The sequence below is a fragment of the Pleuronectes platessa genome, chromosome 5 (genome assembly GCF_947347685.1).
Source record: "Pleuronectes platessa chromosome 5, fPlePla1.1, whole genome shotgun sequence".
In the NCBI taxonomy this organism is placed as follows: Eukaryota; Metazoa; Chordata; class Actinopteri; order Pleuronectiformes; family Pleuronectidae; genus Pleuronectes; species Pleuronectes platessa.
In genome coordinates, this window is record NC_070630.1 from 29638641 (window position 1) to 29665266 (window position 26626).

Here is a 26626-nt window from a genome sequence, read left to right on the forward strand (position 1 = left end):
GAAGCAATTTAATGTTCAGTATGTTTCTCAAGGACACTAAGGTATGCGTAATCGAGACTTGGATTGAACATCTGACCTTCTGGTTAGTGGACGACCGGTTCTACCTCCTAAGCCACAATTTCCTCTGAAAAAAATGTAATGATGACGATAAACAAAATATTAAAGACACAGAACAGGGTTGATAGTAAATCTATCGAAGAATCCAAACTCCGATACATCAAGCAACAACAACAAATAATATATGCTAATTATCAACATATTCAGATGATGAAACATAGCCGATAGTATAAATTAGTTAAAATTAGTTAAAAATAATGAGTTAATTTTGAGGCCATAGGATTTGATTAATGGATGATCAATAACTTTAGGCAAGTTATTAAAAATCTCAGCTCTTCTTCTTTTTCCAGGTTCCTATCAACGACACTAACACCCAGTTTGTGGAGCAGACCATAGCCATCATGAAGAACTTGTTAGATAACCACACAGAGGGCAGCTCCGAACACTTGGGACAGGCCAGCATCGAGACCATGATGCTCAACCTGGTCAGGTCAGGACCTTTCCATTGGCCCAGAAACTGTCTGAATGGAGTTTGCATTGTTGTACATCACTGACAGTTCAACATAAGCCTGGGAATTACTACTAATCCAGTTATCATTTAGTCTCTGTTTAGTGCACTTATATTCAGTAGTCATTGTTGGTCATGTGAGCAGTGAAACCTTTCAGAGCTCAAGGATTCTGTTATTGTGGTTTTGGCAGCACCCTATGGTAACTATTGGAGCCTTTTACTTTTACTTTTATCGAACAATCCTGTGGTTTTTGAATTGATGCAATTCTAGGGAGACTTGAGTTTTTTTACTGATTTTGTTTTACTTTTTATTTAAATAATATAGAGGCTCTCTCCTACTCTGCTTTTAGATACTTTAGAGACAAGTAATCCTGAATTCTGGGAGCACAGTGATCTGGTGGGGTGATATGGTACAATGAGCTCTTTGAGGTATGATAGTGGCATATTATTAAGGGTCTTTAAGTGGGGAAAAAAGTCTGCATCTTTTTGAGACAGGACATGTCTAATTTTTGAGATGTAATGTAAGTGAAAGAAGGCGGTCCTAGAAATTAGTTTTAAGTGACAATTATAGGACAAATCAGGATCAAAGATAACTCCCAAATTCCAAGGTCACTCCTAAATTCCTTACTGTTTCATCGAAAGTAAGGGCATTTTCATTTAGCGCAGCTATATAATTAGATAATATATTTGTCAGATGTTAAGGGCCAAGTATTATAACCTGTCTTATCTGAGTTTAATAAGAGAAAATTCATCCAGGTTTTTATTTCCTTGAAACATGCTTGAAGTTTAGTTAGATTACAACGTTCTGGTTTTAATGATAGCTATAACAGGGTGTCATCCACATAGCAGTGTACATTTACAGAGTGTTTCCTCGTGGAAGCATATATGAGGAGAATAAAATTGGGCCGAGCACAGAGCCCTGTGGAACACAGTGGTTCATTTTGGTGCCCATAGATGACTGATCATTAATTTGCACAAATTGTAATGGATCTTGAAAAATAGGATTTAAACCAGTTTAGAGCGGTTCATTTAATGCCAATTAACTGTTCTAGTCTCTGTAATATAATTTGATTGTCAATAGTGTCGAATGCTGCACTAAGATCCAACAGAACGACGACAGACACGAATCCCTGATCTGAAGCTATTAGAAGGTCATTAGGGACTTTTGCAAATGCTGTCTCTGTGCTGTGATGCGCTCTAAACCAAGACTGAAAGTCTTCATTACTTTCCTGGAGAAACTCACACAGCTGATTGTCTACAACCTTTTCAAGGATTTCGTACCGGAAGTGGAGGTTATATATTGGTCTGTAGTTGGCTAAAACCTCTGGGTCCAGGGTGGAGTTTTTGAGAAAGGTGTTTGATTACAGCTAGTTTAAAGGACTGTGGTACATATCCTGATGATAATGACAGATTGATTGTCTTCAGTAACATCAATAAGGGGCAGAATTTCTTTAAGTAATTTATAGGAATGGGATCTAAGATACAAGTTGTAGGTTTAGAAAATGAGATTATTTTTGTAAACTGATCAAGGGTTATCAGAGAGAAGCTGTCTGAATAATTTGTAAAGGATTAATTTACTTTATATTATGTTTAAAAAGGTTTCTTCTAATAAATGTCGGATATGGTGTTATATTGCTGATGTTCTCAGTACACACATTATCTGTTGCACTTCTGTCCTTGCTGGGCCAGGGATCCATATCATGTTGCTCGCTCTGAAGTAAAAAAATTTCTTTTCTCTTGTCGAGGGTAAAGGGGATATCGCACCTTGTTAAAGCCCTATTAGACAAATTGTGATTTGCGAATATAGGTTATACAAATAACGATTGATTGATTTATTGATTGTTTGAAAAAAGATCGGGTATGTTTAGAAGACTGATATTTATGATTGTGTGCAGAACCAATTAAAATCTGGATCTAGTGAATTTAAATGTGGTTTAATAAGGGGACCGTCTGACCTTGGCGGAGATATGCACTCAACTGAGAGCCATTTTAGGTTTTATCTATGATTTCACTGCAAAATTTGAATAAAGTCAGATTTCCTTTTAATCTTGCAACATCACAGGATATGCTTCTGATGTTGTCGGTTCTATTTCCATCAGCTGGTAAAATAAGGGACATGCTCAACCAAAGTTTGTCCTTATGACACTGATAAAAAAGTGATTTCCACAGCCTACCTATGGGGGACATCAAGTCGATCCAAGAGCAAGTCTTGCATTGTGTAACAGCATATAATCAAACTTAATGCTACAGCAGTGATTCAAACTAATTAAAGTTAGATACTGAAGTACAAATGATTCAGTACTGGTCATATACATATGAGTTACTAAGGGTAAGAAGACATGCAAACAGTGACACATAAATGAAACATAAACAATTACAGCCGGATATATGCAGTACTGTGGAGCAACATGTGCAGCTTTAGTTCTGATCAGAAAATGCTAACAGTACCTTAGAACGATAGTCTTTGTCCACATATATTTTTTTGACCAAAGCTTGTTGAGAATCTTTGAAAATAAATTTTCACTATAAAGTGTTCTTAGAAAAGCGAGTATAGTGTTCTGACCAATCTGCTCCCTCTCTGCCCTCAGGTATGTGCGCATCCTGGGAAATATGGTACATGCGATCCAGATCAAAACCAAGCTGTGCCAACTTGTGGAAGTTATGATGGAGAGAAGAGATGACCTATCTTTCTGCCAGGAGATGAAATTTAGGTCAGTCAAAACCGCTAATGGTTACACATATAAGTCTAGAAATTTGACACGGCCACCTCTACATTTCCAAAGCAACCACCTGTGCCAGTGTTGATGACTTTTTTACAGTAAATTTTACTCATACTACAGGAACAAGATGGTAGAGTACCTGACAGACTGGGTGATGGGAACCTCCAACCAGGCTACTGACGATGACATCAAGTGCCTGACAAGGTTCATGTCTGTTTCCTGTGCATAGCTACATTGTAAGAAACTGAGAGCTGCCTCCTCACTTGTGTGTGTGTGTGTGTGTGTGTGTGCGTGTGCGTGCGTGCGTGTGTGCGTGCGCAGGGACCTGGACCAGGCGAGCATGGAGGCAGTAGTATCTCTGTTAGCTGGTCTTCCTCTGCAGCCAGAAGAGGGCGATGGCGTAGAACTGATGGAAGCCAAATCTCAGCTCTTCCTCAAGTAAGAACTAATCTGCATTTAACCCCCTTCACGGCACTGCAGCATGTGATCCTAATGAAGAGGCCATTGATATTTTAGGTGATTTTAGCCAGCTGTTCTTTGCCTCTCTCGGGAACAACCTCACAGACGAGCTATGATGCGGTCTTTAAGCATTTCGAAAGCAAAGACTGCAGCATATAATTGTCTGTCGAGGAGGTAATGTTTTCAACTACATTCGTTAGTAAGTGGGATTACACAAAAACTACTGGTCGGATTACCACAAACTCTTATTAAACTTAGGGACTGAGTGCAATTTGCTGCAAATCCAAGTAAAAAATATGGATCTGGTGAATTCAAATGTGCTTTTAAGAGGAGACTGTTGGGCCCTGGCAGGTGTATGCACTTTACTAGTTTGGAAAGTTTAAAGGGACAAATTACACTTTGGCCGGTCCAAGATAGAAGAGGAAATACTGAAGCTCTTATTAATATTATAATAATAATTATATAATATTTCTTCCTTTCCTACAGCTGCCCTGCTGTAAATTTTCCTGTATGCAATCTTCTGTCCTGCACATACTCGCATGTAAAAAGCTCATTAGAAGCCCAGCTCCTCTATATTTGGCAGAGAAGTCAATGTTGTATGTGAAGCTGCATGATAAGCCTGTTTTATTAAATTGTGATGACAATACCATGCTTAGACCATATTAATACAACTTTAATTTATCAATTTGTATATGAACAATGATTTATCATACATAAATACCATCTATTTAAAAATGGGTTGTTATATATTCTTTAAACACATCTTGCTCCTAGGTTTTAGGTGTCCAGTGTTAATTTCGTTGCAAAAACTATGACGACATTTTTTTGTTAACGTCCTTTTCCCCATGACTAAGACGAGACTAAGACGTAACGAAAATGGATCTTTGAAAATAAAAACTATGACTATCTATTTTAACTTTCGTTGACGAGACGAAAATGTTGTTGGTTGACTAAGTCACAATAATTTTTTAAAACATCATCGTATCAGCCCTTCATGAAGTACCAGGAGCGGGCGAGTGTGTGCTCCCAGATAGCGCACACACACCGGTCCCGGGGCTCCGCCCCCGCTCACTCGCTCGCTCAGTGACACAGTGAGTTCAGAGATCGTTCACTTGAAGAAGCCGGTCACTGACTCACCGGCTGCTTCTTAACAATGGAAACAGTGAAAACACAGAGTTTCTCTGGTCTCAGCTGCTCAGAGATCAGTCACAGTTTTCTTTATTGTCGTTCGATAATTTCAGAAATGCAACAAACTATAGTTTAGTATAGTATAACTTTATATACAACTTTATTAGCTTCGTTAATAAATATGTTTTACGGCTCCAGACAAATTTTATTTGGGGCAAGAGGGGGCAAAATGCCTCTTTTGATAGTAAAGGTTGACGACCCCTGCTACAGACCAATGCTACGAGGGATATCTAATGGACAACCTGAGTACTGCAAGCTAGAATATTATGCAGTTGTAGACACAACACAGGGGGTCCCTGGGCCTGAGAAGGCAAGAAAAGGAGTTTAATGTGGCTATTAAATGTGACTTAAACTAGACTAAAATGTAATTCGTTTTCGTAGACTAAAACTAGACTTAAATGTTGTGAGTTTTCTTCGACGAAAACTAGACTAAAACTAAGAAGGATAAAAATGACCAAATGTGACTAAAACTAATATGCATTTTCCTCTAATACTAAAGGCCGATATATGCTTCTCCAAGTCCGTTACGGACGGACGGATCAGATGGACACTTTTTGATTTATAGTTCTACGAGCCTTTTTGTTGTGAAAACAATTCACCGCCAGAACAGTAGTTGGCGCACCGGAAGTCGAGCTTAGAGAAGCCTACCTCATGAGGTATATAGAAGAAGTCCACGCTGGTTTATTTACGTCCCCCCGGCTCCTCACACACAGTGAACGATGGCAACTAACAGAAAAAGGATGTTGATGACGCAACAGTTTTTGCTGAAATAAAGTGACACCCAGCGGGTCATAATGCTTATGTTATCATGTTTTAGCTCAGCGGTACCCCGGTCTTGTTCCCAAACTGCGTTGCTAATTCAACAGCTGCAACAGCTTGAAGCTACACGGAGGCAGCTGTCTTCCCCCCCAGCTTCCACACACAGTCAGCACGGACACCCGATACTAACTACTACCAAGTGTTTGCTTCTAACCTGACGGTGTTTGAGAAACAGTGTCATGACAGCCGTGGGATTAAAGTCAGCTGGGTTTTGCGCTGTTCCCACCGCAGTTAGCATGGTGGCTAGCCCGCTAGCCCCGTTATGAAAGTTCGTTATAACCGTATGTGACCGTACACACATGCCGTAAGTGCTCTAAGCAGCCACCGTCAGCCGGACAACGTCGCTGGCTTAACACACTTGTCACATTAATCATAGAGACGTAGTTGTGATTTTGGTTTATTGTGATGTAGGGAATGGAACAGGAAGTTAGAGGTCCCGAAATGCTGGCGTTAGCGGACCAATCACAGCCAAGGGCTCTCCGTGGGCTCTCCGCCATGCCGACGTGTAGTTAGAAAAATCAGCGCTGTCCGAAAAGCTCTCCGTGGAGCCCCGGAGAGGACGTTCCACGGCAAATAAGGCGGTCCTATCTGTCCGTGTCCGTCAAAACGGAGAAGCATAAATTGGCCTTAACACTAAGACTAAATAAAAAATGGCTGCCAAAATTAAAACTGTAGGTGTCACACTGTTTTAGGTGTCACACTGTTGGCATCTTTTGTCATATTTAGGCTTAGTGACCAGTAGGGATGGCTATTCGATTAAATTGTCTTAATCGAACGTCGGGAGAATTAATGATCAATTTTCAATTAATCATTTATATTTTTATATAAAAATTCACTATTTATAGGCTATATTAAAATGCAGTGAAAATAGAGAAAACAGTGTCTTTCCTCATTGAGGTCTTTACTACAAGATGAATAACTCTTGTGGCAGCTAAACGGGATCCGTTCAATGGTTACACTTGAAAATATGCGCTGCTGTTCTCTTAAGCCCCGCTGAGAGAGAGCTAGCTTGAATTGACGGTTCTCGACCTCTCAGTCCGGCTGTTGTCAGGCCCTCACTCCCGGAACCCTTCACCCAGACCCGGGTCTGTCCGGGTTCCCTTCCCCGTGGACTGACGGTCCGTGTGCGGACATGAAGCCGAGCAGCGGAGTTTAGCTCCCGAGGCTAGCTCCGGGCTACTTCCTCCAGCTGATAACATCCTCGCTGTGCTGCGTTTCAGGGCAACTCGGATATTTCGACCTCCTGCCGCATAGCGAACATGCAATAGTTTTATCGATAAAATTCTTAATGATCAATTAACCGATCGTCGATTAATTATGCCCATCCCTAGTGACCAGCCTTCAGGAACTCTGTAAAAAGCAGTGTTGGCTCTTAATAATGTTTAGCTTTACTCACAAAATTTAATTTTGGTAAGGTGAGTGGAGTGCATCCAAACTGCCCTGTACTCCACAAGAACAACAGTGCAACTACTGCACCTCCATAGTCAAGACTGTCTATGAACAGATTTGAGAGAAGAGATTCTCAAACTTGCTGTTTGTACATATTCTTATAACAAGCAGAGCTGGACAGCTGAAATATGTAAAAAGGAAATTTTGGTAAATGATGTGCATGGAGAAGCCGTTTGTTAAGGATGATCTGTTATTGTTTGAGCAGGTACTTCACTCTATTCATGAACCTGCTGAATGACTGCAGTGAGGTGGAGGACGAGGGCCAGGCAGTGGGGGGACGAAAAAGAGGAATGTCTCGCCGATTGGCCTCGCTTCGCCACTGCACCGTCCTGGCCATGTCCAACCTGCTCAATGCTAACGTAGACAGTGGTCTCATGCACTCAATCGGTAAGTCAGCCACAATATTATTCGGGGGAAATTTTGCTTATAGTTAAGAGTCCTGAAGAGTTTTCCCTGGAGTGCAAATGTAGTTTTTTTTTTTTGTCCTCTTAAGGTCTGGGCTACCACAAGGACCTGCAGACTCGAGCCACCTTCATGGAGGTACTGACTAAGATCCTGCAGCAGGGAACAGAGTTTGACACGCTGGCGGAGACTGTTCTTGCTGACCGTTTTGAGAGGCTGGTGGAGCTGGTGACCATGATGGGAGACCAAGGAGAGCTGCCCATCGCCATGGCTCTGGCTAATGTGGTTCCTGGATCTCAATGGGTGTGTACCACCTGTTAATTTAGGACAGTATGTTGTTATTGTGAATGTTTGCTATATGCTGAGTGGAACTATTTGAATATGTCTGCATACATATAGAAAAAAAGCTGTTAAATGTTGTATTAACTTATGATAAAAAAAAAATCCTCCAGTGATATGTATATATTCAGGCTGCATAGGCAGTTTTTCTGAGAATACCAACATTTGGAACAGTGAAGAGAAAAACACTAAAGAACACATTGGACTTGACTTCACACAAACCTACGTAAACAAAAATGACCAAAGGATAGTAAAGAGGTGAGGATATATGTGCATGTGTCTCCCCCAGTCTCAACGTCCAGTTCAATCTGTATATATACAAAGTCTGATTCAGTCACCCCCACAAGCCCAGCACAGTTCACTTCAATCCAGTTCAAACAACAGATACATCAAAAATAATCTGTTCATAATTTTAGCACAGATCTTCATGAACTCAGCAACTCAGGATAGTAAACATATGGCCAAGTTGGTCAGTAAGTCGGTTATACGCTGGCCGGCAGCTCCAGGGAAACTCTATAAGGAATAAACAATCCACCTGACTCTGACGCCTTATTTTCTCTGGACTCAAACTCAGGAGATAAGGCTTCCGTTCAGAGCGGCGAAAACATGCAGACTTAACACACTTTTGTAAAGGTAAAACAGACGACGCTGTCCGACATCTGTACTCATTGCTCTGAAGATACTAGTCATTTCTGTGTTGATTCAGATTACGGCAGGTTGTGGTCCAGGGGATGTGATTGGTCATACACGCCCACAATCCGCAACAGGCTATACCTGAGGCACGCTGTCGGGTTTGGAAGTTTGATGTAGTGCTGTTCTGTCTTTGTGTGTCGCGAACAGATACCGTAGATGTCTGGACCTCGGTTTGGTTCTAGAATCATTCAAGCCCTAATGTGTGTGTGTGTGTGTGTGTGTGTGTGTGTGTGTGTGTGTGTGTGTGTGTGTGTGTGTGTGTGTGTGTGTGTGTGTGTGTGTGTGTGTGTGTGTGTGTGTGTGTGTGTGTGTGTGTGTGTGTGTGTGTGTGTGTGTGTTATAATCCTAGGATGAACTTGCCAGAGTCCTGGTGACACTGTTTGATTCCCGTCACCTCCTCTACCAGCTGCTGTGGAACATGTTCTCTAAAGAGGTGGAGCTTGCTGACTCCATGCAAACTCTCTTCAGAGGAAACAGCCTAGCTAGCAAAATAATGACCTTCTGTTTTAAGGTAGAGGACAAAGCCAAACTTGTGTTTTCAAATAACTTGAAATGCCAATTTACAAAATCAAAAACTGCCCAACCCTATTTTCTGCTGAATTATGCTAGGTATATGGGGCAGCATACTTGCAGAAGCTACTGGAGCCTTTATTAAGAGGGGTCATAACCACTCCTGACCACATCATCTTTGAGGTGGACCCCACCAGGTAAGAACCTACACCACTGCTCTTATATTATTCATTGGTAGCATTTAGTTTTTGGATTGAAATAATCCAGACGAAGTTCATAAATTTTCAAACTGGATATTGAAGAAGATATCATAGTAAGATAGGTTATACCAGATGTAGACCATGCACAATTATATGCAAACATTTAGGCCAAACTGTCCCTTCATGAAACAACATTTAAATTTACTGGATTCAGATTTATTGTCAGATCTACACAAAATCACACGTATACATAGATATCAGTCCCCTTACCATGCTTGATTTTCTCATCATAATACATGAATTATTTTCTTACAAATAAAGGAAAATATTGCAGGACCTCCTGCTATGTTTTTCTTCACATCGGCTCCTTGGAAAGTCCAGAGGCCCTAAGTCAGAGATTTACATTCACACATTAAGTCCCTCTGAAGAATGAGTTTTCCAGTCCAACAGAGTATTGGAAGCATTAGACTTATACAGCACTTTTCAAAACACAGTTACAAATTAATTAACAAAAGAAAGACAACAAATTGAAAGACAGAAATAGAATGAATAGTTAATCAAGAAAGGCTTTCTGATCAAAGTTTGTTTTAGGTGCTTACATCAGTGAGAAGGGTCTTAAAAGATGGCACTGATTCTACCAGACCGATTTCTTAAGACAGATCATTCCAGAACTCTGTGTCCAGTTTTTAGACTGATCAAGAATTCTGCATAAGGATTTCAAGCTACGCAGAGCCTCGTATGGGATCAGAAGGTCTATAATATACTCAGTTGTAGTAATTATTAGGGCTGTCAAAATTAAAGCGTTAATGCTGGATGATTCATTTGTGGAATACGCGTTCATTCTTTTAGCGCATGCGTAGATTGACCCACTCCATGTACCCATACCTGCCCCCACTCACTCACTCAGAGCGCCACATGCAGTGAGATCAGAACTCGTTCATGTGAAGCAGCCGGTCAGTGACTTTGTAGAAGAACAGTGAAAACACAGAGTCTCTCTGGTCACAGCTGCTCAGTGATCAGGGCTGATGCGTCATGATCAGAGCAGAAGCTGCAGTTGGTTTGTACCAAGCAGCCTCCACGCTGCTCTCACTTGAACTAATAAATACTTATCACTAGTTATCAGGACCTGAGTACATGAAGTCACTTAATGTTTATTTGATTCGCTCCATACTATATGAGGCTGCATTTAAAAATTAGGAAAATGACTCGTCAACATGTTGTGCACAGTACAACATGTGACGTGATGCTAATAGTTAGGATTCAGAGTGAAAGTGAGCGGAGCAACACGCAGACATGATCCGACACCATCGATTCAGAACCAAACACATGACACTAAATAATGAACAATGAACGATGTGGTATGTTTTATTTTATTTGTCAATCTTAATAACTATCATTTTGACTAGTCATCAATAAATATATTAAAATATTTTACAATCCTAAACAAATACAGGAATACATGTTGCTCAAAACGCAAATTGACACTCAAACAGCTACAAGGAGGGCTTGAAGTAGTTTGACAGGCTTTTATTTATTCTGTATTTTCCAGGTGGATTGCAAACAAACACACCTCGTATATATATATATATATGTGTTTGTATTGATTTTCTTTTCAGGCTGGAACAAGTTGAGAACCTGGAGGAGAACCAGAGGAACTTGCTGCAGATCACTGAGCGGTTCTTCCAGGCCATCATTGGTTCATCCAGCGAGTTCCCCCCACAGCTCCGCAGTGTTTGCCATTGTCTCTACCAGGTAGGGTTCCTCAGGCCACCTGTTTTTCCACTGAACTAAAGCTGCAATCTGCACACCTATAGAGTCAAATATGAGTCATTAGAGTGCATTCATATATTTGAATCTGGGTTTGGAAAACATCATTTTTACACAATGAATCTTTAGTTAACCTTTGCAGCTGTATAAATAGTGTATACCAGTATGAAAACACTTTGAGCACACATGTAATTCATATTTTTAGATGTCTGTGTGTAATTCAAATTTGTGCTGGATTATTTTCAACAGTGATGTTTCACAAAGTCGAAGAGATGGACAAACAAATTGTATTTTCTTTGAATGAGAGCTGAAGTTACAAGCGCTAATTGTGACCCTGTTTCTATACATGAGCTGACACCGAATCAGAAAGAGTCAAACTTTAAAATTAGGGCATAAGAAGACACCCCGACCCTGCCTCTAACTTATTTTTCCTGATTACCTAGCCTAATTTGTAACATTTGCTTAGCTATGATGTTATCTGGTGTCATGAATTTGACAGGGCTAGGAGGAGAGCATAATGAGCCCCTACAGCTCTATAAGGACCAATACTTGTACATAGTTATTTCTTCAAGGTTAGGGCGCAGTCACACTACTACTCCCCTGCTGACCTGTGCTCATGCTGCACATTAACGTACCAGGCCTGAGCACAGAAAATGGTCTGTATTTATATAGATCTTAAAATGTCTTGATGACCACTCAAAGCTCTTTTAAAGTTTTTACATCTACCCATTTTGACACATTCGTAAAGTGCATCTGTGTGCTGCACTTTCTCACACTCCACTTGCACACTGCCATCACAGCCATCAAAGGACATTTTGGCATGCTGAATGAGGGAGACTGGGATCCTACCGCTGACCCTCTTGTCAGTGGACGACTCACTCTACCTCCTGAGCCACAGCTGCCTTGGTCTGTCTGTCTGTCTTGGTTAAGTTCCCAAAGAAGTATTGTGTTCTTGACACGCAATATGTTTAGTATTAATAAATTCTGAATAAATACGCAACTAGTGCCTTGCAGTCTGCTGGGCCAAGTTGAACATGTTGATGTCCATGGATAACTTACAGCAGTGGTGATCCTCCAGCAATAATATCTGGCCCGCCAGATTATGTAACTTAATGGATTTTTTTGTTTCTCCATGTCGGAATAACAAAAACATTAACAGATGTTACGGGTGCTTCTGATAATAACATAAGAAATCTCTAAGTTGACGTGTTCAGCGCTGTTTGGAGCACTATTTACTGTGTGCTTGCTTGCACTATAGTGCTACCACATGCTCACGCTACAGCAAGTTATTGTACCACTGCCTCACAGTTTGAGCTGAAAATCTGTTTTTTATGAGACTGACCGATGTGCACATGCATGTCCACTCCCATTACCACTTTGGACTTAAGTAATTCTGTGTGAAATATTGACATTCCCAGAATTAAACAAAGCAAAAACACAATCAGGGGTGGATATTTCATCTAATTGTTGTGGGGGATATAAATTATATATATATTAACTTATATTAGTAGAGTCATAATAAATATAATGGTTAAACCAATGTCCCACATATACACGTTGCAAATACGCAACAGGTTAGTGGTAAAAAGGCAAAACCTTTTTTTTTTCGAAGTATTTTTTAATGAGATTTTAAAATGGAGCGAGAGTCATGTTACAAATGTCTGGTGGTAGAGAGTTCCAGAGCCAGGGAGTAGAGCGGCTGAAGGCTCTAGATCCAATGGTTGTCAAACGGGTAGAAGATACATTGAGGTGGATGGAGGAAGAATATCTGAGGGCGCGGGAGGGTATGTCAATGTGCAGGAGTTCAGAAAGGTGTAGAGGAGCGAGATTGTGAATGTTTTTAAAGGTGACTGGGAGCCAATAAAGCTGCTGAAGGAGTGATGTGATTAATGAAGGGGGTTCTGGAAATGATGTGAGCTGCAGAGTTCTGGAGTAGTTGAAGTTTATGAAGAAATTTATAAGGAAGATCAAAAAGAAGGGAATTACAGTAATCTATAGGGGAAACAAGGGTGTGAACGAGAATGGCGGCGCTGTTGGGTGGAAGGGAAGGGTGGAGGCTAGGGATGGGACTACAGGAGTTGTCATGCTTTCATGTTCGACTATTAATAACGTTATTGGACAATTCATCGATTATTTGCTAAGACATGACCCCCCCCCCCCATGTTTTTTTTTAGGGAAAATCAAGACCCTTAAAAAGTATTAAAAAGTCTTGAATCTTTTTCAAATTCAAGACTCTTTAGATGTGTAGCCGATGTTTTTTTCCTCTTATACCAGGAGTTGGCAAACCGCGGCTCTTCAGCCTCTTTCAGTGGCTCCCTGTGCATGTTGCGCTCTTTCATTTTTATGCGACCGGTGAACGAATCAGTTTCATATAATCAAGTTAGTGAACGTCACGTTCATTTTTTAAATCATAATCGTATCAGGCCCTCATGAAATACCAGGAGCTGGCGAATGTGTGTGTGTTTGTGTGCGCTCCCACATAGCGCACACAAACACTAAAATGGTTATAGCTTTATTAAGGAAATACGCCATTTTGTAGTCAAGTTTAGTTTTCACAGCGCATTATGCCATTCGACGGATTTTAACAGGTAGCGATTGCAACGCATTACTGCCTGGCTACAGCATAGACCTTTGAAAAATGAATAAATAATAATAAAATTGGAAAATAATTTTAAAAAGAAATTAACATGGTCTAATGACTTACATACATCCTTTTAAACGTCAGGCTTCTCGACGCTGTAATCCCAGAGATCATCCCCTCCCCCCTGCTCGGACCACAGCCAGTGTGGCTCCACTCCCTCCAGCTTCCAGCCCTCTGCCATTCCCCACAGCTGCACCCCTCCCTCAGGCGTCACACAGAGCCCCCCCTCCCCCCTACCATCAGGTCAAAGGAGAGCTGAGGAGATTGCGCCCTAGGAAAGCAGCCGGCCCTGATGGGGTCTGTCCAAGACTTCTCAAGGCATGTGCTGTGGAGCTTGGTGAGCCTCTGCAGCATATGTTCAACCTGAACCTCCAACTGGTGAAGGTCCCTGCACTGTGGAAAACATCCTGCCTCATCCCTGTTCCAAAGAAGCCACACCCCAGTGTGCTGAATGACTTCAGGCCAGTTGCCTTAACATCACACATCTCAAAGACTATGGAACGACTGCTTCTTCACATCCACAGACCCCAGGTACGCCATGCACTCGACCCGCTGCAGTTTGCCTACCAGGAGAAGGTGGGCGTGGATGATGCCATCATCTACCTTATGCACAGGGCACACTCGTATTTGGACAAGGGGAAATGTGCTGTGAGAATCATGTTTTTTGATTTCTCCAGTGCCTTTAACACCATCCAGCCCCTTCGACTGAGTGACAAGCTCTTGCAGATGGGTGTGAACGTCCACCTGGTATCCTGGATCACTGACTACCTGACGGAGAGACCACAGTTCGTCAGGCTGAAAGACTGCGTCTCTGAGAGTGTGTTGTGCAGCACCGGCGCTCCACAGAAGTGATCTTCCCTGCATGAGTCTACCTCAGTCTGCCCTCCCCTTCTCTACTATTCTCATCTCATTATTATATACCAACCCACATTCCATCCCTTTACTGGCTATACTAGCCCCATGCACAGACTTTGCCACTACATATTCTTATATATTTATATATATTTTTTTTTTCTGCTGTTTTTATATATATATACATTTGATATTTTATTGTACGATCCAATCCCTTCAATGGCTATACTAGCCCCATGCACAGACTTTACCACTGAATATATATATTTTTTCTGCTGTTTTTATATATATACATTTGATATTTTATTGTACTATCCACTCCAGCAGCACAAGAACACTTTCCTACTGGACACTGACACAATCACATCATTGTATTCCATTCCTGTATCTGTAAATTTGTTCTCCGTATGTGATTTATGTATGTATGTCAGTGATGTGTTAAGTGTACAAGCTACTGGATGATCTGAATTTCCCACGGGATTAATAAAGTATCTATCGATCTATAAATCTATCTATCTATCTATCTATCGATCCATCGATCTAATGTAGCTCTCCGTAGTCAAGGCAGTCCAGCAGTCAGTGGTTAAAGCGACGTCAACAGTAGCTAGCTTCCTTTTTAACTCATCCTTCTCAGCAAACTGTTGCTCCAAACGGTTGGTCAATGTTTTTCTGGATGGAATACGATATCCTGGCTCAATAAATCCCGTTAGTCCTCGGAAACCCTCGCCGAAAGCCAGACTTAAAGGCAACATGTCTTTTACAATCATATTAACTATGCGTTTGGTAATTTCGTTAGCTCGCTTGTCATCACAGGTCCTCCTAGCTAGTATAGCCTGAATGGTTTGCTGCTGGAGCCCTCCGCTGGTGCTGGCGTCGCTGGAATTTACGTTCGGATGTTTATTTCTTAAATTATATATTAGAGGAGTGGTTGTACTATGGTAAGTAAATACAGCGTCACAGTAACTGCAGTGGACTTCATCAACTTTTCTTGAGAAATGGTCCCAGACGGCACTTCTCCTAGCCCGCTTCATTTTTGCTCATCTGCTGTAGGAAGTCGCGCTCATGCAAGAAACCTGAAGATGTTGTTCTCATAATGCGACATCTCTCAGTGGATGTCTGCACACCACCTGAAGATTAACCTTGACAAGACTGAACCACTTTTCCTTCCAGGCAAAGACTCTCCCACCCACGACCTGACTATTAACTTTGACAACTCCGTGTTAACCCCCACTCAGACCGCTAGGAACCTGGGTGTAACACTCGATAGCCAACTCTCCCTTACTGCTACAATTACTGCAAAACACGGTCCTGTAGATTCATGCTGTACAACATCAGGAGAATACGCCCCCTTCTCACTCAGAAGGCGGTGCAGGTTCTTGTCACAGGAGTGTAATGATCCATCCCTACTACTTCTGCCTCTCAATGCTGACTGGTGTCCAGTAGCTGTTTGCAGCGTTGAGCCAGTTCACACTTAAAATGAACTAGATCAAGTTCAGAGGGTTAGTTAAGGTTATTTTTTATAGGGATGATTTAGGTGTCAGGAGTCCTAACTGAGCATCACGTCTGATGTTGTACTGAGCTCAAGGAGCGAGACGAGAGGAGGAGGAAACAGAAACTCCAGCTCGGGACAAACCACCTGCAGCTTCTGCTCTGCCCATGAAGCAGCTGATCTCTGAGCAGATGTGACCAGAGAAACTCTGTGTTTTCACTGTTCTACAACGTCACTGAGAGGCTGCTTCACGGTGACGAGCTCAGGTCTCAGTCAGTGCCTGTGTCTCTGAGCGAGTGTGTGGCGGTGTGGGGGGCGGAGCCCCGGGGCCTGTGTGTGTGTGTGTGTGTAGCTCAGTTGACCAATCCTGCTTGAGACTGAGGTTAGGCCCGCCTTTCTCATTAGCATTAGCACACTGAAATCGAGAAATAAATAAATCAGGGAATAAATAAAAGTTGGAATAAATGTGAAAATAAATAAATAAATGTGGAAATAAGTTTAAGACATGATTCATTTAATTCTGCATTTATTTCCACATTTATTTATTTATTTCCACATTTATTCCAACTTTTATTTATTCCCTGATTTATTTATTTCATTTATTTATTTATTTATACATAAGTCATGTATGGTCCTCCATAGAATTTTGCTCTTTGAAAAGACTTTAATTGATAAATCCTTAAAATCTTTGGGGGGTAGTATATTTCTGATTGCAACTGTACATTGACATCAGATTAGGTTGACGCACATGGTAGAGAGTGTAGGTGGAGCAGCACCACACGTGCTGAAGTTTGGGCTGCTGCATATGGTGGACGCCTCTGCATTAATGCAGTGCTTAAACGTAATCATGTTTATCCACTACATTCATTGTCCACTGAATAATTATAACCAGTGCTGCTTCAAGACAGACCCTCCTTAACGGTCCAGTCGTCCTGTGTCAGAGTCTCTGTCAGAGTCTGCTTCCTCCTCACTCCCCCTCTGACCTGCGCTCACTCTACAGTTTAACAATAAACACCATCACTGATCAGAAACCCTAACGACAAAATGTGTCAGGACATAAGCAAAGTCATCTAAGGTAAATAAATAATGACATATGGTTAATGAAAAAAAAAACATACACAAACACATGAAATTAATCACCCTTCAACCCTCCCAACCCTTGATAGTGCCGCCTAGGGGTGATAAGGATTTTTGTCTGCACAGTGCCTTTTAACTATCCGTCCTCTCCATAAGTGATCAGCAGTTTCCAAATCCTTTCGAATTCCTCTAATCTGTCGAGTATCAATCAGTATTGTTAATCAGGACTTCTTTTCCAAAGCAAAAGAAAAAAGTCTGTCCACAGAGAACCTTATAGGACAGGAGATGGTGTTGTGGGCTCTGTAGATTTTCTCACCCTTCAGATGTACCCAGTACTGTTTAATCAAGAGTGGGTCTGGTTTGACTTGGATTTGAATAATCTCTGAAAATAATGTGAATAAAGCTTCCCAGAATCCTTGTAATTGGAGAAGATCTGCTTATGATTGGTCACATTTCACAAAGCTGGGCAATTTTCTTTTGGATAGATTTTATATAGCTTTACTTTTGAATAGTGCAGCCTGTGTTAGACATTAAACTGTATCAAACAGTGTCTGGCATTAAGGGATAGATACTAACAAATATAAGGCCTTTGTTCCAGTTGCTCTCTGCTATTTCTATAACCATTTTTTTCCCCTTCCTTTAGATATCTAAAGAAATCCTTCTTTGATAATTTCTACTTCTGCTTAAGCTGCTGGAACAACAAACGCTCTCCGAATGTATAAATCCCCAATGCAACACAGTACTGCAGTGTTTCCCCTACCATTATATAAGGGGGGCGCCGCGCTCCCCCAATGGCACCTCCCGCCCCTCCTGGAATGTCAAGTTAATTATTTTTATTTTATTTTTTATTTTTTTATATAGCGCCAGATCTCAACATAAATCATTTTAAGGTTACCTTTCCTATAAAACAGGTATATAGCTTGCTCTTTTATTAAACAAACTATATGGCCTTATGATATTTATCTTATTTACACAAAGGCATGTCATTTATTAATTAATGATAAATAAATAAATAGATAGATAAATACAGTTCATAGAGAATGAATAGGGGATTATTATTAGTTTTCTTTTTGGTTTTAGGAATGCTCTGTCAAATATGTAGACCGCCATTTATAGTCTCCCTAGCCCTAACCCTACAGAAAGGACAAACTGGACTAGTCGTGCAAAGAATGGATATGGATTGACCTGAAGTTGCTATTGTATTGTTTATTAGAAAACTATTTTCAGAAGAGCCTTTGAATTGAGATTTGGATCAATAATTTTGATCAGACGAGTAAGACATCTATTCAGAACAAGTTTTTTTCCCAGGCTCATGCACCTGCTGGGGTTTTTACACACTTGCAAGTTGCCCACTTTATCACAGAGGGATCAATCAATAAATCATAATTTGTCTCATAGGACTTTAACAAGAATAAGGAAAAACGACAAAAAAAAACAACTTTAAACAGGGTAAAACGAATGTAGAAACTTCAGAGAGAGCCACATGTGAGGGATCCCTCTCCCAGGACGGACCGAAGTGCAATAGAGGCCATGTGTAATGGAAAACATCAGAAAGATAATGGTATTTGCAGCATTGATTACAATAAGTAATTTGTAGCATAATGGAAGGTAAATTAATTGATTGATTGTATTGAGTTTAGAAACAGAAATATGCATTGTAAGGAACATTACAATTTTTGAGCTAGATTTATCCCATGGATTAAACTGTTGTACAATAATCCTAATGCTAAAATACTTACTAATCAGACCTATAAAGGGGCACTGGTTAGGGATAGCCTGAGTCCTTTACTATTTGCATTGTCACTAGAGCCCCTTTCACAATTCCATCATGCCAAAAGATGCATGGATACAATACTGAATACACTTCAAGCTAAATGTCACTATAAGATGATGATATCTTGATGTATATAACAAGGCCACACTTAATGAAAAATAAGCTGCATGTCCTGAGCTACAGGAATATGGGATAATGGACGGGACGATCTGGGAACCTTTTGTATGATGGGGAAGAGCTGATCAGGGCTTTGGGTTTAGCCCCGAGGTAAACCCAGGGGTTCTCTGGGCGGGGCTCCAGAGCATAAACAGTGGCAACAAAAAATGGTAATACAGGGTCTCCATCACACACACACACAATCATACACACATACAAACCAACGCTGAAGTACTAACCATCCTAAAAGCTCATCTAAAAATTAACCATCTCATCATTTTTACCGAGCTGGTAGTACATATCCTGGTCCGGATGTTAAATAATTATTCAAGAGCAATGTTATCCCAGACAGTCTGTTTTATTTATTGTTTTGATTCTGTGGGGTTTGCTAATATTTATGTTTCATGTATTAAGAATATTCTAATACTTTTAATTCTAATTCAAAAATCTGACCCTGTGAATCGGAATTGAATCCATTTGGGAAATCAGCGGTGATACCCAGCCTCAGTTAAGAAATTACCAATGCATATTGGAACTGTCAATGAGAGGTACAATAGCTGTTTTATTACAGTGCCTAAAGGCACGGTGAAAAAGTTTGGGGGTGCCTATATTATGTGCTGGTGCAACCAAAGTTAGTCTGGAGCCCTGCCTCAAGGACAGCATCAAGAACAGGATCAGTCTGTTTAAGTAGGATAGGGGGGGTTCTTCTTTTGCTCCAATTGGACATTTGTCTTATTAGCTAGTCACAGTTAGGCAAATTCAGCCGCTTGTAACTTGCATCTGGTAACTTGAGTGTCACATGCACAAATAGTAAAATAATGTTTTTGTCTGTCGGACTTTGTGAAACCTCTGTGATGAAAATAACCCTGTCCAAATGTTTAATCACATATGCACAAAATCTATCTGAAGATACGATAATTTCATAAATTATAATGTATAGATTTGCTACATATAGCTTTGTGCGTGAAACATTTTCACAAATATACTTAATAATTCTACAGTTGTAAAAGTTAATTACACATTCATAACCATGATTGTTTTGTTTTTCAACTTCTCTTACATGTGAATGAATACTTTACATGCACAGAACATAATTTGAATATAATTGCACAAACTAAAAATGACCCTCACTCCATTCAAACTCAGCGGTTCTGCCCTGCTTGTGTAATGTATGTTTCGTATTTCAAGCTTCTGCATCTCCACTTTCCAGGTCTCTTCATGCTGCTCCACTCAATGCTCTCTACATCACTTGTGTCATCACAGTGAACAGCTGTACTGAATATTTAATCTGATAATTCCACTGGAGCCATACATAGAGGCCAGGATTTTCATAGCCTCAAAGCTCCATGTGCTTGGTCTTTACACCCCAAGATTTTAAAGCAGCTGATCAATCACGAACACTACAACTTGATTTAAACTAGGACCCTGTTTTCCTAGCTTTTGCCATCGGGACTGCTTTCCAGTTAGACCAAAAACGGATACATTTAAGATGATATGTTTACTGATGATGGCAACAATTATTGAAATGAGGCACTGCTTGAAAAAAAAACTAGTTGAGATTGAGTAAAACGTTTTTTATGTTGGTAACAATTGTATTGTTGTCACAGTTCCCCTGTAAAACATAATGTCACCTGTGATCACACCTAATCCATTACATTTCAATGGTGTCAGTCTTGAGTCCCATATGACCTTCTTTATTGCTTTGATGTCAGTTGCAGAGTACAACTATTTGCAAAATTGTACTCTCTCTCTTTGTGCCACATCAACTACAGGTGCATCTCAATAAATTAGAATATCATGGAAAAGATTGTTTAGTTCGATAATTCAAGTCATCAAGTGAAACTTATATATTACAAAGATTCTTTAAACACAGAGTGATGATTATGGCTTACAGCTAGCCCAAAATTCAGTAACTCAGAAAATTTGAAAATTACATAACAGCAATAAAAGAAAGGATTTTTTTATACAGAAATGTTAGGCTATTGAAAAGATTGTCTATATATATATTAGAGCTGTGAAAAATAACGCGTTATGATTAAATTACAGGATTAATTTGTTTTTGTTTTTTAACGCATTTAACGCATGCGCAGAAGGACCTTCCAATTCTGCCGCCTCTGCACTAGTCGCCGCTCTAATGCAGTCAGACGGCAGCTGCCATTCAAACAAACAAACAACATGGATAATTCTGATGAACCTGAGGACCTTCTGGACGGGAAGATCGTGTTCCAAAAAAACAAAGATCGAACATTCAGTAAAACCAAGGTGATATGCACACTCTGCGAGAAGACGTTATCGTTTCACCGTAGCAATACCCGCCTAACCACCGCAACGTGAAGCATGTGTTGCTCGGCGAGGGGCGTTCAAGTGGAATGCGCCAAACCAGACTCACTCGCCGGACACATTGTGCAAAAGAAGCGGTCAGCTTTACTGTCAGAGAATTTGAAGAAGTTAGTTTGCCTCACCAACTGGCTAAAGACCGAGTAGCTAAGAGGGCCTTTAGAGGCATTAGATTGTATCATGGTGTGGTTAATGGTTGTGTGACAAAAAATATAAAAAATGTCAACCATCCTATGGCTAAGAAGCTCAAATAATTTCTGTTTAATTTAAAAAAAAAAGTTTTATTCAACCACACAATGGAAAAGTTAAATGTCATAAATCTTGTTTTCACCAAAATATTCCCAAAAAATCGGTAATGTGATTAATCATGATTAATCCATAGAAACCTGTGATTAATTTGATTAAAAATTTTAATCATTTCACAGCCCTAATATATATACATAGGCGAGTTTGCTGAACAACCAAGCATAGTGATACAATGGTCATTAAACCAGGTATTGGTAATTTTGGCAGTGTGGGCAGGTGCCAAGTCCTGCTGGAAAATGAAATATAGACCTTGTCAGCGGAAGGAAGCATGAAGTGCTCTAAAATGTCCTGGTATACGGCTGCGTTGACGTTGGACTTGGTGAAACACTGTGGACCAACACCAGCAGATGACATGGATACCCAAATCATCACTGACTGTGGAAACTTCACACTGGACTTTAAGCAACTTGGATTCTGTGCCTCTCCACTCTTCCTCCAGGCTCTGGGACCTCGATTTCCAAATGAAATGCAAAATTTACTTTCATCTGAAAAGAGGACTTTGGACCACTGAGCAACAGTCCAGTCCTTTTCCTTAGCTCAGGTAAGACGCTTCTGACATTGTCTCTGGTTCAGGAGTGGCCTGACACGAGGAATGCAACAGTTGTAGTCCATGTCATGGAAACGTCTGTGCGTGGTGGCTCCTGAAGCACTGACTCCAGCCTCAGTCCACTCCTTGTGAATCTCCCCCAAATTCTTGAATGGCCGTTGCTTCACAATCCTCTCAAGGCTGCAGTTATCCCTTTCTACCACACTTTTCCCCTCCACTCAAGTTTCTATGAATATGCTTGGATACAGCACTCTGTGAACAGCCAGCCAATAAAAACGTTTTCCCATGATATTCAAATTTATTGAGATGCACCTGTAATCATCACAAATTACTTACTGCCTTTGCATCTTTAGAGATGTTGGAAATGAGAGCAGAGACAGAGATGCAACAGGGTGTTGTAAGTCAAGACAGCTTCCATGCCTGCATAGCACTAGCTGTAGAATGTTTTCTATCCCACAGCCAGTCAACATCTGCTTAGCACATTTATTTGTTAGTGGGTTTTAGCTGGAATTCCAGTGCAAATATACTGTATGAATTGCATTGGCTACAAACATGAAATATATTGACTATGCATTGTTCAGATACAAGCAGTATGACATGAGGTTTTATGTGACTTTACACTTTGAATTTCTTACAAAATGATATGCCGTCTTCTATCACTCTAGTAAGCCATTTTCACAAATTGATTTTATAAGTACTTCACCTTTGAAAGGTGACAGACTTTTTTAAAAGTTTTTGAACATCATTCTATGTTTTACCTTCACTGTGAACACGACCCAGAGATTGTTAAACTCCTTCACTATTTCCTACGGTTTCAAACTTGGATATACCGACTCTCATCCCAGTCCGTTTGCAGTTAGGTGAAAACTGCCCCTATGCTTATATAAGGTCACAGTTTGATCGAACAAAAAAAATTCACAATCAGAAAGATAGATAGATAGATGGATACTTTATTAATCCCGTGGAAAATTCAGAAAGCAGAGAAACAATTCTGACATCCCCAAAATCGACACCCTCCTTACCCAATATGTGCTTTGTGAATGATATTATTTATGATATTGAGGGAGAGTATCTCAAACAAGTACTAACTGGAAATATGTTTGAGGACTGAGAATATGAAACCAACTCTGACTCTAGTTATATAAGGGCCATATGGCTTATCACAGGCACAATAATGTCGATAGGGACTAACAATGGATTAGTTGTGATCACAGCAAGATGGTTTATCTGAGATCATAGTAAGAGGGAAGCCGACTGGTATGTCTCATCAAATATATCTCCAGATCATTTCTGAGTGTAACCTTAATCCAAGCAGTGATAAATACTTTTCTTTCAGGAGTTTAGATTTTTCAGCTTTTAACTAGATAGGAAAGTGTGTGTGTGTGTGTGTGTGTGTGTGTGTGTGTGTGTGTGTGTGTGTATAGCTGGTGTTGTGACCATGATTGTGCTCTGTTCTGTAGGCTACTTGTCACTCTCTACTGAATAAAGCAACAGTAAAAGAAAAAAAGGAAAACAAAAAAGCAGTAAGTTTGGAGAATCTATTTTTCCTAAGACACTTTCCCCTGAAGCAAAAAAAATCATTTTTTTGCATTTTTCCCATTTGATTTTTTTTAAGTTCTTCATTTGGTATTTCTCTGGAAATGTTCTATACTCTCCAAACTCAACCTTGTTAACAACCCTCTCTCAAAATCGCTGTACTAATATCGCCACCATTTAATTTATTTTCAATTAACAGTTCCTTGGAATAGGGACATTCTCTCTTGTCTCTCTCTTGAAACTCTGTTGCATTCAAGGAGACATTTTCTTTCATCTGACCTCAAATCACGTCTTCACTTCTTTTATGACTCATTTCGATACATGAGAGCCTGCTGTTTGTGTGTAGGAACTGAGCTTACTTGCCTTTCAAAACAAACTGTCATAACATTAGGCCTGGTATGCTGCATAACCTATGCCGGTGAATCGCAACTGTATATGGATGCTAAATGTCTGCTGTGATCCACACCTGAACACTGCTCTTAGGCTTTAGAAGGTATGCTTGGTTTTCACTGAGCAGAGTACAGTTTCTGACACAAGAATTCTCATTTAGAAATGATTAGATTCTGTGTTCTTTTGGTAGATGTGCACCAAGGCCATCATTTGGCTTCTCGCGTACAGCTTTCTTAGCTATATATATTTCAGGGTTGCCTAGGAAAACACTGAGTCTCTTAGGGTCATTGTAATAAAATATTAACAGTGAACATACATAGTCAATCTGAGCAAAATAAACCCCAGAGTGCACAGTATGGGATTAAAATGATATCTGAATGCAAACAGTTTTGAGAAACAATTGTATCAGAGCATTATATATTTGAGTATCATGTAAGGGTTTGTAAGGTCTCGACCTTACGATGTAAAGTGTCTTGAGATAATGTATGTTTGACGCTATACAAATAAAATTTAATTGAAGGTTCTTTAGGGTATACTTGCTAGTCAAGTGCAAGCCTTGAGGAGCACGTGTACTCCTAATTGTTTAAATTTAATAATAATAAACTAAGGTGGGTAATGAAAATGAATCAACATTTTTAATTATTAAGGGATATGATGATAAAATTACGATTATATTGAAAATACACTAGGATTTTAAACTTTTTGTTCTTCAACATTATTTACAAGTGATGGTTTGATCAACATTATTTGGCCCTGATCACAATCTGAGTCCTTTAATGTGTGATCATCTTAATATGAGCGGCTGTGGCTGAGGGGTAGAGTGAAGGTCGGCAGTTCGATCCCCAGTCTTCCCAATCTGCATGCCGAAGTGTCCTTGGGCAAGATGCTGTGCCTCGAATTGTCCCTCAAAGAACAACAAAGTGCTGCTAATATATGCAATGTATGAGTGTGAATGGGTGAATGTAAAACTGTACTGTAAAGAGCATTGAGTGTTCATCATCAGACTAGAAAAGCGCTATATAAATACAAAACCATTAACCATTTAATATTAGAAAAAGTTATTATTGATATAATTGACATAATTAATATATGATACAATATAAATAATCCAGCACATATTTAATCATAATTGCTCTTAAACAGTGCAAAGTTGACCCAAATGTTATCCATTTTTAGGCGCCCCAATATATGATATATCACAGCGGTTGATGCTCGGTCCATGATATAATAGTGCTTTTTATGGCTAGTTAGTCTGTAGTTGTCAGAGGCTTCACCTCTTAGCGGGTTCTTGATTATAATTAGGCTCATTAGCAAACATATTTCCATTGACATTTTTTACACAAAACGGAAGTTCATTGGTGAAAGTGGAATATAAAAGACCCTAGACAGCTAACTTGTGGAATCCCACATGCTATGATTAGGTACAGTGCTAGTTAAGTGGCCATTTCTGTATGGATGCAAATGAGGGGGGTAGATTGTTGTTAGAAATGTAATCCATCACTGTTTGAGAATTTTTGTTTCTAATTACTAACGGGTGACAGTTGGTACCAATAGAAATATTGTTTTTGTCTTTTGTAAGTGGAATAATTTTTGCTTCATTCCATGCAGTTGGATGAACGCCATTAATTAGACACAGATTAAAAACAAGTTTAAGCATTTTGCTATTGTTGTAGAAATTTCAAAGACAGAGTTATACAATTATCTTTCTGTAAGTTTAATTCGCATCTGCAGATGGACCCACAGTAGGGCTGCTCGATTATGGAAAAAATCCTAATCACGATTATTTTGGACAATATCGAAATCACGATTATTCAAACGATTATTATGTGCCCTTATTCTGAAGTCTATGCTTTATTCTTTAAATGACTGTAACCGTAAGTGTCACTTACTTCCGGTTCAGGTAAATGCCGATGACGGCTGCGTGTCTTATTCCTCCATGAAACCAGGATATCGGTGCCCGGTTATGATGGCAACCCTAACACTGTCCAAAAAAACACTTTGTAACTGAGAATTGAAATTTCCTCTCATTGTTAAATGTCCCCATACCGCCGTTCACCACACACATACAACTCGTGTCCTTCACTTTACGGCTGCTTGAGAGTGAGTGCCAGTCAGCTGGGCCGCGTGAATGCTTTGGGGGAAGGACTGAATTGAGCATTCTTTCGGAAAAAAAAAGCCAAATAATCGGTTCAACTCGATTATAGTAGTTTGGAGATCGCTTGACCCCATAATCAAAATCACGATTAAAGTTCGATTAATTGAGCAGCCCTAACCCACAGTAGAAATCATGGAAGGATATTATCAAATGAGCGGAGACATGGAGGAGAAACAACACTTTTATACATTACAAGCTCCTCCTAAAGAGTAATAGAGGTTATCAATCAGCCTTTCTCAGAGATCCCTTATCCAC

General features: G+C 40.1%; 1 protein-coding gene across 13 annotated transcripts in view; it reads left to right on the forward strand.

Annotated features, from left to right (window-relative positions):
• Window positions 1-26626, forward strand: part of LOC128440608 (neurofibromin) — a 165799-nt gene that overhangs the window by 54643 nt on the left and 84530 nt on the right. For 8 of the 13 annotated variants that reach the window (XM_053423361.1, XM_053423364.1, XM_053423363.1 and 5 more), the window contains exons 21-30: window positions 408-547; window positions 3154-3276; window positions 3406-3489; window positions 3607-3723; window positions 7406-7587; window positions 7694-7905; window positions 8984-9145; window positions 9244-9341; window positions 10961-11096; window positions 23751-23813. In XM_053423361.1, coding sequence (XP_053279336.1) covers window positions 408-547; window positions 3154-3276; window positions 3406-3489; window positions 3607-3723; window positions 7406-7587; window positions 7694-7905; window positions 8984-9145; window positions 9244-9341; window positions 10961-11096; window positions 23751-23813 — 1317 coding nt within the window. Of the gene's footprint in view, window positions 1-407; window positions 548-3153; window positions 3277-3405; window positions 3490-3606; window positions 3724-7405; window positions 7588-7693; window positions 7906-8983; window positions 9146-9243; window positions 9342-10960; window positions 11097-13836; window positions 15370-20310; window positions 21732-23750; window positions 23814-26626 lie in introns of those variants that run through there. The other 5 variants (XM_053423366.1, XM_053423374.1, XM_053423372.1 and 2 more) reach the window with 4 other exon arrangements.